The sequence below is a fragment of the Myxocyprinus asiaticus genome, chromosome 6 (assembly GCF_019703515.2).
Source record: "Myxocyprinus asiaticus isolate MX2 ecotype Aquarium Trade chromosome 6, UBuf_Myxa_2, whole genome shotgun sequence".
NCBI lineage: Eukaryota > Metazoa > Chordata > Actinopteri > Cypriniformes > Catostomidae > Myxocyprinus > Myxocyprinus asiaticus.
The window spans coordinates 34,884,866-34,897,722 of NC_059349.1; the positions used below are offsets into that span (position 1 = coordinate 34,884,866).

General features: G+C 40.8%; 1 protein-coding gene across 3 annotated transcripts in view; it reads right to left on the minus strand.

The window, feature by feature from the left end:
* LOC127442145 (beta-1,4-galactosyltransferase 2-like) overlaps nt 1-12,857 on the minus strand; it is a 230,419-nt gene that overhangs the window by 48,689 nt on the left and 168,873 nt on the right. For all 3 annotated transcript variants that reach the window (XM_051699990.1, XM_051699988.1, XM_051699989.1), the window contains one exon: nt 12,497-12,684. In XM_051699990.1, coding sequence (XP_051555950.1) covers nt 12,497-12,684 — 188 coding nt within the window. The remainder of the gene's footprint in view (nt 1-12,496; nt 12,685-12,857) is intronic.

Here is a 12,857-nt window from a genome sequence, read left to right on the forward strand (position 1 = left end):
TTAGATTTCAAAAGTGTATAGTTAAGGAACCTTTCTGTAGACCCTTTCTGTACTAAGCTTTTTAGTGGGATAAGTCAACCAACTGAAGTATTTGAATTGGACAAAACTGCATCTTGTATGAGTGATTCTAATAGAATCCTCCCACGGGGCATCCTATGGTTTGGAATGATATCTGATCCTTCCATCAACTCTCTTTCATCCCTTCTCTCCTCGCCGTCACCCCTCAGGCCCCTCTGTTGAACTATACAACTCTAAGGATGCCCTGTAAAAGCTTAAGTGTGCCATAAACCATAGAAGCCGTATTTGTTTCAAAGGGCTTTGAGGAAGAGAACTCAAGGAAAAGGAGGGAACTGTCAGATCCGAATTATCTGAGGAATAATCTAAAAAGGATTAAAGCCTGATACAAAATATAATGTACATACTTCATTCCAGGCCAAAGGAGAAATTAAAAGGACTCAATGGTTCTCTGTACTAAGTCATACATTTGACCTTTTAACCACAGGGTGATTACACTTTAAGAAAGCATTTAAAACATTCAAATAAATGCTCTGTTGGATGAATAGAGTCTAGGGCTGTCGGCAAAAGCATTGAGTCCACTTATACTGATTGAAATACTCTCCCTGTGTCCAAATATGTGCACTTCTACACATACAATAAGAATGCCATATGAGTAGGATGTCTGAAAACTCAATGTTCATGATACAATAGATGAACAAAACCTTGATGACCTACAGCATCTGCTGAAATTCTGAAGTGTGCAACCGGTGGACACTTTGCTACAGTGTTCCATAAGGCCACGGGAGCTCAGGAGCCATCAGATTAAAAAAAAAAAAGTAAGTGGTTGAATTGGATATATCAATGGTAAAGTGCTAGAGCTAAAAAAGAAAAAGTTGTTCATCGTGGTTAAATTTTACTTGTTTAACAACACAAGAGTAAATTGTATTTGTGGTACTGTTTATATGTCACAGGTCAAAGAACATACTGGTCAAAGGACAATGCCAACATGGTGGATCATGTGGTATTTTTGGGAATGTATTTATACTACATACAAACTGGTCTCATAGAATCACATTACTATAACTACATTTTTGCAAAATGATTTTTACATGTATGTATCACAGCAGTTTCTTGGTGAAATACACACAAGAGACACTACAACTACAATGACTTTTATTCCCTTTCACACAAATCACTAGTAAAACGGCAGATTATAAGTTCATAAACACTTACTTTTTGCTGTGTTCCTCACACAATGCTATCTAACGACATCTAAACACTTTTACTATAATACATGACTTGTCAGGCGAGCTGTCAGAATTAATGCGTTAAAACATGCGATTAATAAAAAAAGTTTGAAGCATTATTTTCTCTTAATCGCGATTAATATTTACCTTTAATAAAGTATAAACCAGTATAAAAAATTTTGGGGAGGATGGAACCTTTGTAATGTGTCCGCCCAGAGTCATTACACTGACACACACATAGGGCTGCTCGATTATGGCAAAAATCCTAATCACGATTATTTTGGTCAATATTGAGATCACGATTATTTAACACGATTACTCATTGACTTAGGAAACATCATGCATTTATTGAACTTTTTATTTTTTTAATTGTATTTTTAACACTGGATTTCCTTGAACTTGCAATGTAAAGCTGCACTGGGTAGGAGAGGAGGCTGTTGTCATATTATTTTATGTTATATGTATGATAGTCAAATAAAGGAAAGCCTTCATCGCCATCATTTACAGCAGGGGTGCTCACACTTCTATGGAATGAGATCTACTTTTTCATCATGTTATTGCAGCAAGATCTACCATGTACAATAAAGGCTATATATTATCACAATACCAACATTTCAGTAGTTAGTAGTGGTTTAAAGTTAAGTAATTATTCAAGACTAGTAAACAGTCTGTAATAAAATAACAATAATAAAAAAAAAATAATAATAAAAAAAACAGCAATGAATAGAAATAGATTAAAAATAATAGAATAAATTAAGAAAATTCTGTGCTTTTTTAACAGCTTTAAAAGTTTTTTAACAGCAGTAGTCTATCAAGTATTCAAGGAAACATTCAGAATGAAATGAAACTACAACTGGTCTTTACTGTATGATTATAATTCATTAATACTTTTTAAAGCTACTAAAGTTACTCAGTCAAGAGCAGTGATTGTTTTTCTCATTTTCTTGTTATGATTGTTTGATTATTTTAATGACACACTAGATGGCAGCAGGCCTATTAGCTTACATTTACACTTACAAGTCCGACATTTTAATACAAATCTGCTTTTTTCTCTCCGTTGTTTACGTTCCCTTTAGACATCACTTTCTGTGTTTACATGAATACCTCACCAAGATGGGCATTTTGGCGTAAATTTTGAAATGTATTTGACCATTCAAGCGTGCATTAGCGCGAGCATTTTCGGAATACGTGCATGTTCAGCACACACACATATGCCGCCTGTCAATCAAACAGGGCGCAGCTGTTACTAGATTGCTAGCGAATTATAAAATTACGTGCTCTGGATTACTTTCAACAGCAGAATAAGAATATGAACTTTCTAATAAGTCACACAGGCCTAGGCTGTCACAAAAACAGGCAGTTATTTTTTCGTTATTGACATTTTAATCAGTCTGCTTGTCCGGTAGGGCAAGTAAAATACTCTTTCACTTGCTCCTTCAAAAATCCACTTGTCCCGAACAAGTTTTAATGTCGAACCCTGATTAAATACTGTATTCAACATTCTCCGATAACAATTCTTTCTTCAGCAGCATAGCTCCTAAAGTAAATGTACGTTGTTTTAAAGGAGTTTTAGATATTTTTTGGAAAACAAGCCAAAAAAGAATAATCAAAAACATATTTTGTTCCAGTGTATAATGGGCTAAGACTACACTCTCTCACCTTTTATTCACTTCGATCCATCTTTAACTTTCTCTTCTTAATAGAGCTGCATATCACCAATTTTCTTCATGATAAGATTGTGAACACACTGTGAATGTGACACATATATTATGATTCACTATGTTATAATCAAGCTGTAGCAAACACACGCGAGTGACGAGCGTCCCCGCATCAGATTGTGCATCAGCCAGGAGAAGATTCAATCTCTTCCGCGGTCACTTCACGCAACTCATAGATGCAGCGCTGACCGCACAGAGAAATGACAGTTTCTGAGTTTATTTTCATAACCTGCTTCCTTATTATTTGAACTTTAAAAAAGGATGCTTTAAAGATATAACACTGGGATGTTTCACTGCGAAACGGAATGCAGCACAATAATCGTTTTATCTCGATTATCTTGTTTTCATAATCGTTGGAAGCCAAAATCGTAATTGAAAATAAAATTTGATTAATCGCCCAGTCCTACGCACACACCACAAACACAGTACTTTCCTGTCAGTGAAAAAATGATGGACAAAGGACCTCTTAGCGCTACTTGATGTACAAAACAAGCCCAGATAGGATTTGTGATAGAAATCAAGTATTCAGCCTTTGTAAGGTACATTTTCATTTCCACAGAAGCATGACAAGTCTTAACTATCACCAAAATGCAGAATGAGACATTTTTGTCTGCAAGCATGGAGTTCTAAGTGGGGCGTTTTTGGCTGGCGTTGACACTCTGATGAGAATCAGGAATGCAACTTCACAATTGTAACAAAGTGGATAGCCACAGTTTACCTGCAGATTAATATTCTGGAGGACAAGAGTTTAAGAGATTTAATGCCTATTGCAATGAAAATGCAACCTATGGGTAGACTAGTACTTTCAATTAGTCAAATCTCCCACTTAGACTTTGGGAAACGTATAATGTTACTTGAATTGGTGCTATTTTAGTGCATTCATGTCTTTATACTGTGGAAGGGTTTTTTTGGAAAATGTAAATAAAGCATTATATTGTTACATATTGTTCCCTATCTGTCACTCACTCGACGTTGTGTCAATGTAGTGACACTAGAGGTCGCCCTTGGGAGCCCCGAACACCACTGATCTTTGAAAAAAGGCCAATGGGAATTGGCGAGTGGAATTTGCATGACACTTCCTCGGACAAACGGGTATAAAAGGAGCTGGCTCGCAACCACTCATTCAGCGAGCTGAATTACTCTGCCAATCCATTCACCTCGAAAAGCTGTTGGATTTACGGCGCTGGTGAAGTGCAGAGAATGCCCCTGGACACTTTAGCAGCTAAAAGAGTATATTCTTCCTTCTAAAAGAGTGGCATTAATGGAGAGCGTCTTTTTAAAGATGCCTCTCCGTTTGTGTGTATTTCCTGGTTGCGGTCGTTACCTCTCCGCTTCCGACGGCCACGATCGCAGTCTTACCTGCTTGGGCGCTGCCCACGCGGAGACAGCATTCGTGGACAGGTCATGTTCTCACTGCGAGAGCGTGACCATGACAACGTTGCAGTCACGGCTTTTCCTTCGTTAGAGGGAAAGACCACCCCAGCGGCTCCCCGCCTCGGTCCTTCTACCTACGGGTTTGAGGCCATGTCGGTTAGCACTGGGGGCGATTTGGTGACCCCAATGGGAGCCACTTCGCCGGGTAACTCCCCACGGACCTCCCATTCCCCAGTACACTTGTTTGCCCTGCTGGGATGAGACCGCCGGCTCGTCTCAGGGTGAGTTTGCGATCTAGTTTTGATGCTCGCAAAGTGGATGAGCTCTCGATTGCAGCATCAGAGAGCGGGCTGTCCAGTCTGATGCTGAGGACTTGACTGGGCTCCCACCTTCGGGTGCAGTCGCTCAGTTGCAGCCTGATGTGCAGCTGGCAGCCATGCTTGCCCAGGCGGCTGCGTGTGTTGGGCTGGAGTGGAACCCTCCACCCCCCGAGCCCTCGCAGCCTGACGATTGGTTCCTGGGCCTGACCTTGGACAGGACGTGGAATACCTAAGTGGCCTACCACTGGCGGTGGTAGACACGATCACTCAGGCCAGGGCTCCTTCTATGAGGCGCCTGTATGCCTCGAAGTGATGTCTGTTTGCTAAATGGTGTTGTTCCCAACGCGAAGACCCCCAGAAATGCGCAGTTGGATCAGTGCTTTCCTTCCTACAGGAGGGGCTTGAGGGGCGACTGTCCCCCTCCACCTTGAAGGTGTATGTTGCCGCTATATCAGCACATCACGATGCAGTAGACGGTAAGTATTTGGGGAAGCACGAATTGATCGTCAGGTTCCTGAGAGGCTCTAGGAGGTTAAACCCCCTCAGATCGCGTCTCATCCCCTCGTGGGACCTCTCCGTGGTCCTTCGGGGCCTACGGGGAGCTCCATTTGAGCCCCTAGAGTCAGCTGAGCTAAAGGCATTCTCTTTGAAGACTGCTCTCCTGATGGTGCTCACCTCCATCAAGAGGGTAGGGGACCTGCAGGTGTTCTCTGTCAGCGAAACGTGCCTGGAGTTCAGTCCGGGTTGCTCTCATGTGATCCTGAGACCCTGACCGGGCTATGTGCCCAAGGTTCCCAAGACCCCGTTTAGAGATCAGGTGGTGAACCTGCAAGTGAAGCTGCCCCGGGAGGAGGCAGACCCAGCCCTATCGTTGCTGTGTCCGATGCATGCTTTGCGCATCTATTGGGATCACACGTAGAGCTCTAGATGCTCTGAGCAGCTCTTTGTCTGCTTTGGCGGACAGCGGAAAGGGAGCGATGTCTCCAAACAGAGGATCGCCCACTGGGTCATTGACACCATCGCTGTGGCATATCGCGCCCAGGACATGCTGCCCCCCTTGGGGCTACGAGCCCACTCTACTAGGAGTGTGGCGGCCTCCTGGGCTCTGACCAATGGTGCCTCTTTAACAGACATCTGCAGAGTGGCGGGCTGGGCAACACCCAACATCTTTGTGAGATTCTATAATCTCAGGGTTGAGCCGGTTTTGCCCCGTGTGTTTTCAGGTACAAACAGGTATGTTCCGGGACAGCTGGCCGGGTGTACCGCTTGCACATAGCGCCTTTCCCCTCCCCCCAGGTGAAGACGTGTGCTTTGACTCCCAGTCATGTCCACAAAGTTGTGGACCCTGGATAACTTTCCTCCTTAGCCCTGTGGCAGGCGGGTTTGTGGAGAAACTCGCTGCTGGCCCAGTATGTGTGCTAACTAGACCCTGTACTGGGATAGGTGCTCCAAATGCACTGGTCCCCCATAGGTAACCCTGTGTGATGTATATTCCGCAAAATGGTTTCCCTGTTGGTAAACTGCGTCTTCCTTGGGCAGGTTCCTCTGCCCCTGGTCACAGTGTCTGTAGAGCTCCTCCCCCTCCTACCACAGGACTTCTCCACATGACATACTTCCAACAAAACTCGGTAAGACCGTGTGATATATTCCCACTCAAATCCCCCCCGAGCGGGTGTGGTCTCCGTGGTGTCTTCCCCTTGGAGTGACACCCCACCCCCACCCCCCCCTCCCGACGTGGACACTTATGGCCCCCAGTCTGTAAACAATTTCCACTCTTTTTGGGGAGAAAAAAGAGGAGAAGAGGCCATGGCTGGGCTAGCCTGTCCCCATTTTTTGGGCAGTCGACGGGGACCGTTCTACGCTCATAGGAGCATCAGGGGAGGTTACGTGATGGCCTGGTTCGCTGGCTACGAGGCACACAGCGGTCTTCCCTTCACGCACTGCCAGTCCACATAACAGAGTTCAGTCATGAGTGACAGATAGAGAACATCCTGGTTACTTTCGTAACCTCCGTTCCCTGATGGATTGAACGAGACGTTGTGTCCCTCTTGCCACAACACTGAACTACCCACTGAAAAGGCCGGGACCTTGTCTCGGCTCTTCAGCACAAAACCTGAATTAGTGGTTGTGAGCCAACTCCTTTTATACCCATATGTCCAGGGGAGTGGCATACAAATTCCACTCGCCAATTCCCATTGGCCTTTTTTCAAAGATCAGAGGTGTTCAGGGCTCCCAAGAGCAACCCCTAGTGTCACTACATCGACACAACGTCTCGTTCCCTCCATCAGGGAACGGAGGTTACGAAAGTAACCAGGATGTTCTCTATCTGTCACTCATGACTGAACTCTGTTACGTGGACTGGCAGTGCGTGAAGGGAAGACCGCTGTGTGCCGCTGTGTTACGAAAGTAACCAGGACTTTTTCTTTTCTTTTCTAAGATTTAAATAAATGCATTTTGACAGGAAAAGAATACAACAATCAGCCACAACATTAAAACCACCTGCCTAATATTGTGTTGGTCCCTGTTGTGCCACCAAAACAGTGCCAACTCGCATCTCAGAATAGCATTCTGAGATGCCATTCTTCTCACCACAGTTGTACAGAGCGGTTACCGTAGACTTTGTCAGTTCGAACCAGTCTGGCCATTCTCTGCTGACCTCTCTAATAAACAAGGCGTTTGCATCCGCAGAACTGCCGCTCACTGGATGTTTTGTTTTTGGCACCATTCGGAGTAAATTCTAGAGACTGTTGTGTGTGAAAATCCCAGGAGATCAGCATTTACAGAAATACTCAAACCAGCCTATCTGGCACCAATAATCATGCCATGCTCCAAATCACTGAGATCACATTTTTTTCCCAATACTGATGGTTGATGTGAACATTAACTGAAGCTCCTGACCCGTATCTGCATGATTTTATGCAATGCACTGCTGCCACACGATTGGCTGATTAGATAATTGAATGGATGATTGTTAGTGCCAGATGGTCTGGTTTGAGTATTTCTGTAAATGCTGATCCCCTGGGATTTTCATGCACAACAGTCTTTAGAATTTACTCCGAATGGTGCCAAAAACAAAAAACATCCAGTGAACGGCAGTTCTGCAGAAGGAAATGCCTTGTTGATGAGAGAGGTCAACAAAGAATGGCCAGACTGGTTCAAACTGACAAAGTCTACAGTAACTCAGATAACCGCTCTGTAAAATTGTGGTAAGAAGAATACCATCTGATTAGTCGTGATTAAAAATATTAACCGACTGACAGCACTCATTTTAACATTTGCATTACATAACCAGCTATATTTACAAGCTTGTTCAGGCATGATCAAATTGCGTAGCAGCTTAAATGATAAAGCATTGCACTTGCGATGCAAAAAAACATTGTACGAGTCGAGCACGCGAGTTGACATGTGAACCGAAAGTGTCATAGATTTACCACACAATGAAGTAGTTGCTTCAGCAATTGCGTATTTGATGTCACATTTACTTTTTATGACACTATCAATTAGGTTTAGAATCAAAGTTTAGGGTAGGTGTTGTTGATTTAAAACTCGATTAAGCATTAACCTTAAAAACCTAATTTGTTTGGGAGAAAATTTAACTCGATTTTAGAGCCACTCAGTTATCCTTTCACCTCAGAAATGCTACGAAACATGAAAAGGAACCACGTAATATCATTTTGTAAAAATGTTGCTACAGTCACATCATTTTCATGAGATCAGGCTGACTACACACCTGCAAACTTAAAGAATATACTTTTTTAACAATCAAGAAGCAAGTTATTCATTAAATTCAGTACATCCTATGAAAGCATGGGAATTCGGACGCCATTATCTGCATCTGTGTCTCCTCTTTCAAGAGACCTGCTGGGCTGTGTGTTGGCAGGTGCATCATGGATAGACACCTGGGGTTTGCCTTGGGTTACTGCAGTGTGTGTTGCCAATGACAGCAGTCATATTCGCCTACACAAACAAATTTGTGACATAAGGGATACAGAGAAGCAAAAATCTGCATGCATGATACAGACACGCATTTGCAACTACACTACCGGTCACAAGTTTTGAAACACTTGACTGAAATGCTTCTCATGATCTTAAAAATCTTTTGATCTGAAGGCATATGCTTAAATATTTGAAATTCGTTTTGTAGACAAAAATATAATTGTGCCATCATATTAATTTATTTCATTATAAAACTAAAATTTAATAAAAAAAATTAAAAAAAATAAAATAAAAATTGTTTTGGAAATTGATGACTTGGACCAAATAATAAAGAAAAGCAGCCAATAAGTGCCCAACATAGATGGGAACTCCTTCAATACTCTTCAAAAAGCATCCCAGGGTGATACCTCAAGAAGTTGGTTGAGAAAATGTCAAGAGTACATTTCTGCAAAATCTAGGCAAAGGGTGACTACTTTGAAGATGCTAAAATATAACACAGTTTTGATTTATTTTGGATTTTGTTTAGTCACAACATAATTCCCATAGTTCCATTTATGTTATTCCATAGTTTTGATGACTTATCTATTATTCTAAAATGTAAAAAAAAAAAAAAAATTATAATAAAGAATGAGTAAGTGTTTCAAAACTTTTGACCGGTAGTGTATGCATCCACAAACACGCGCTCGTGCTCGCCGCAACCTCATGTTAAAAGACAACAAGCTAAAATTAACGAGGCCATCTGTTACAGCAGCCGTCTTCACAGAAACAGTATGGCTGAAGAATCTTCACACACTCACCACCTGAGAGCGTGTAATTCTCAGTAAAATAAAAAATAAATATGTCATAATTTCCTCACCTTCTTGTTTTTCCAGACCACTATGACTTTCTATCTTCCATGGAACACAAAAGGAGATGTTAGGCAGAAAAATTGTCTCAGTCACCACTCACTTTAATTGCATCCTTTTTACATGCATTGAAAGTGAATGGTGGCTAAGGCTGTCATCTAACCTAACATCGCATATGAGCCTGGAACAACGTGAAGGTGAGTAAATGATGACAGAATTGCTCATTTTGGGTGAACTGTCCCTTTAAGGTCTCCTTGGGTAGGCAAGACAAACCAATAGTGTGACTCATTCAGAGAGGAAAATAGAATTATTATCCCACTGACAGGAAAAGGCAGTCTACACTCCAGAGAAGGTCAGTAACATTTGTTTAGCCTAAGCAATGTACTGTCTGGCCATCCACAGAGAAATACAAATCAAATTCAATAACAGTTCAAATTTTACTCCAGCACTAAGCAGGTAATGTAATTCTGTTAGGAACTACTCCTGCTTTTAGTGTCACACTGACAGATAGAGCTTTGGTGAGATGTGGCTCTAAATAAAAATACAAGAACACTATATTTTCACATCAATGGCCACTGATGTTTCTGAGGCAGTCTATAAAATTGTTTATAATAGAGGATTGCAAAGATATGCATTAAAGAAACATCCCTGTTACTATTAGAAATTATTTTTGGGTATTGACGCTGACTACCACCCCTGGAGTCACGAGTTCGAATCCAGGGTGTGCTGAGTGACTCCAGCAGGTCTCCTAAGCAACCAAATTGGCCCGGTTGCTAGGGAGGGTAGAGTCACATGGGGTAACCTCCTCGTGGTCACTATAATGTGTGGTTCTCGCTCTCAGTGGGGTGTGTGGTGAGTTGTGTGTGGATGCCGCAGAGAATAACGTGGGCCATGCGCTATGTCCCAGCGGTAACGCACTCAACAAGCCACGTGATAAGATGCGCAGATTGATGGTCTCAGACGCGGAGGCAACTGAGATTCGTCCTCTGCCACCTGGATTGAGGCGAGTCACTATGCCACTACGAGGACTTAGAGCGGATTGGGAACTGGGCATTCAAAATTGGGGAGAAAATGGGAGAAAAATATAAAAAATAAAAGTAATTTATGGTGGGGAAAAGATGTCTTATGTTTAGTGTTGGGTATAAAGCATTAGGGGCTGTTCACACAGAATACATACTTGCATTTAAAAAAAGCTATACACATTTAAAAAAGTTATTATAAGTTGACACAGCATCATAAAATCACTGCCATCATGGCATGAGATGCTGAAAACTCAGAAAGATGATTGCAATGGTCAAAGTTGTCCATCAAGTGCATGTTCACATAAAAAAACAGACACCACAACGCATTCCGTGTTAACAGCCACTTACTGTAATAAGATTACTTTTCCTGTTATGTGATAATGTGTATATAAAGGGAACTCTTCTTTATTTTTCTGAAATCCCATTACAGTTACTGTCATTAATCATTATTTGTATTAAATATTTGATTTCATCAATGATTAATTTAAATTTTACATACAACATCCAATAATGAATATTGTTTTGATCATATTAATTGCACTCCCTTTTGTTTGGCTGACATGCATGTGTGGTCTCATTCTATGAACTATGTGAAGTTGAATTCTGACTGTGCCACAAACAACCAAATAAAATTTCTGTTTGTTCCTCACTCAATCGCTATTGTATGGCTTTAGAAGATTTGGAGAATAGTGCACGAGTAGTATGGACAACTTTTATGGTGCTTTTAGGTAATTTGACAGCCCCAGTCCCCATTGACTTTAATTATAAGGAAAAGAGTGACCAGGATATTCTTAAAAATAATAATAATAATAATAATATTTTTTGTTCCTAGAGAGAAAGAAAGTCATGTGTGTTTGGAACATCAATGAGAGAAAATAATGAAAAAAAAATTCATTTTTGGTCAGGCTGTTTTGCAGAATGAAAACACTTTTTAATTTTTTTTTTTAAACCCATACAAATTTCAAATGTTTAAGATACATTTAAGGTACGCTGAACTATAGGTGTTATGACCTATGCTAAAATGTATTTGACTTTATTGGTGTCTAAAGGCTGTTGTGGTTTTAGAAATAAATTCATAAGTAATATGATGAGTAATGTGATTACTGATTACTGAGTAATAAGTAAAGTAATCCCATCCCAAATTTAGAAAAAAAAAAAAGTAATTGATTGCATTTTTGGAATAACTTCCCCAACACTGCTCACATCCTAAGATACAGGCTTTAACAATAGAGAACAGTCTCCTCTGAGGGTGACAGAGGAAGGCACAGCTTTAAGATTGTCTTGGCCCTTTTCGTCCCTCACACAACGACAGGAAATTAAACCCCACAGAGCAAAGGGCAACATGTCTGCTTGCCAACAGAAGACAGACAATATTCATTTTGAGTAAATAAATAAAAAATAAAAAAACATACTAGAAAACCTTCTCCAGTGTTTTATCCCCACTATTACACTTGAAGAGACCAGGTCTATCTGAGCTAAATAACCTTCTGCCTGAGAAAATAAATACATATGCTTGTCAAGGCTCTAGGTCTGTCTAGACAGGTACGGCACCTAACAAATGAACTTTGATATATTATTATTCAGCTGCATTCTAGGACTCCAGATGACACCGCGAAGAATGACATATATCTCCACTAGTGGAAAAAGCAATTAATCATACGAAGCACAGGTTTTGAAAGACAGCCCTCAAGCTTTTGCTGTTTGATTAACTGAGTCTATTCTCCACAAAGAATAGTAAAAAAACCACAAAGATATACATGGCATCTATTAATATGTATGTAAATAGCAACAAATACAGGCTCACATATTTGTAATAAACTCTGGCAAAGGCACAATTTTAAAAGGATTTGAAATTCATATAAAACATGGCCTCAATTTTATTATTTTGCATTTGCAGCCACGACTTCAAATGGGAGTTATGATAATATATGTATCATAAGAGACCAGTATTATGAAGGTGAGATAAAATAATAAATCAAATATGATCTGTCAACAGAGTCCTACAGGTAGTGATTACCTCAATATTAAATGTGTTACCTGAAGCCAAATTTGTCCATGGCAATGGCAAAATGGCGTGGCTGGTCGTAACAGTGGTAGAGGTTCCGGTCATCCATAGGGATCAGGTCCACATCACTAAAAATGAAGCAGCTGTATTCCGCATCTTTCAGAGCCTCTGTGTAGCCAACATTAAGAAGCTTGGCCCTATTGAAGGTTTCCTCCCCAAGCTGAAAGACAACAGAAAAAAAAAAAAATCAACAGATCAATAACTGAAAGGATATTAGGAAAAGAAACACTCATGCTGTGCTTGTAATCATTTTAATTAAAAATAGAGATCAGTCTTATAGAAATAAAAGGCTCTTCACATGCATAAGATTAAAAATAGAAACTCTACATTGCT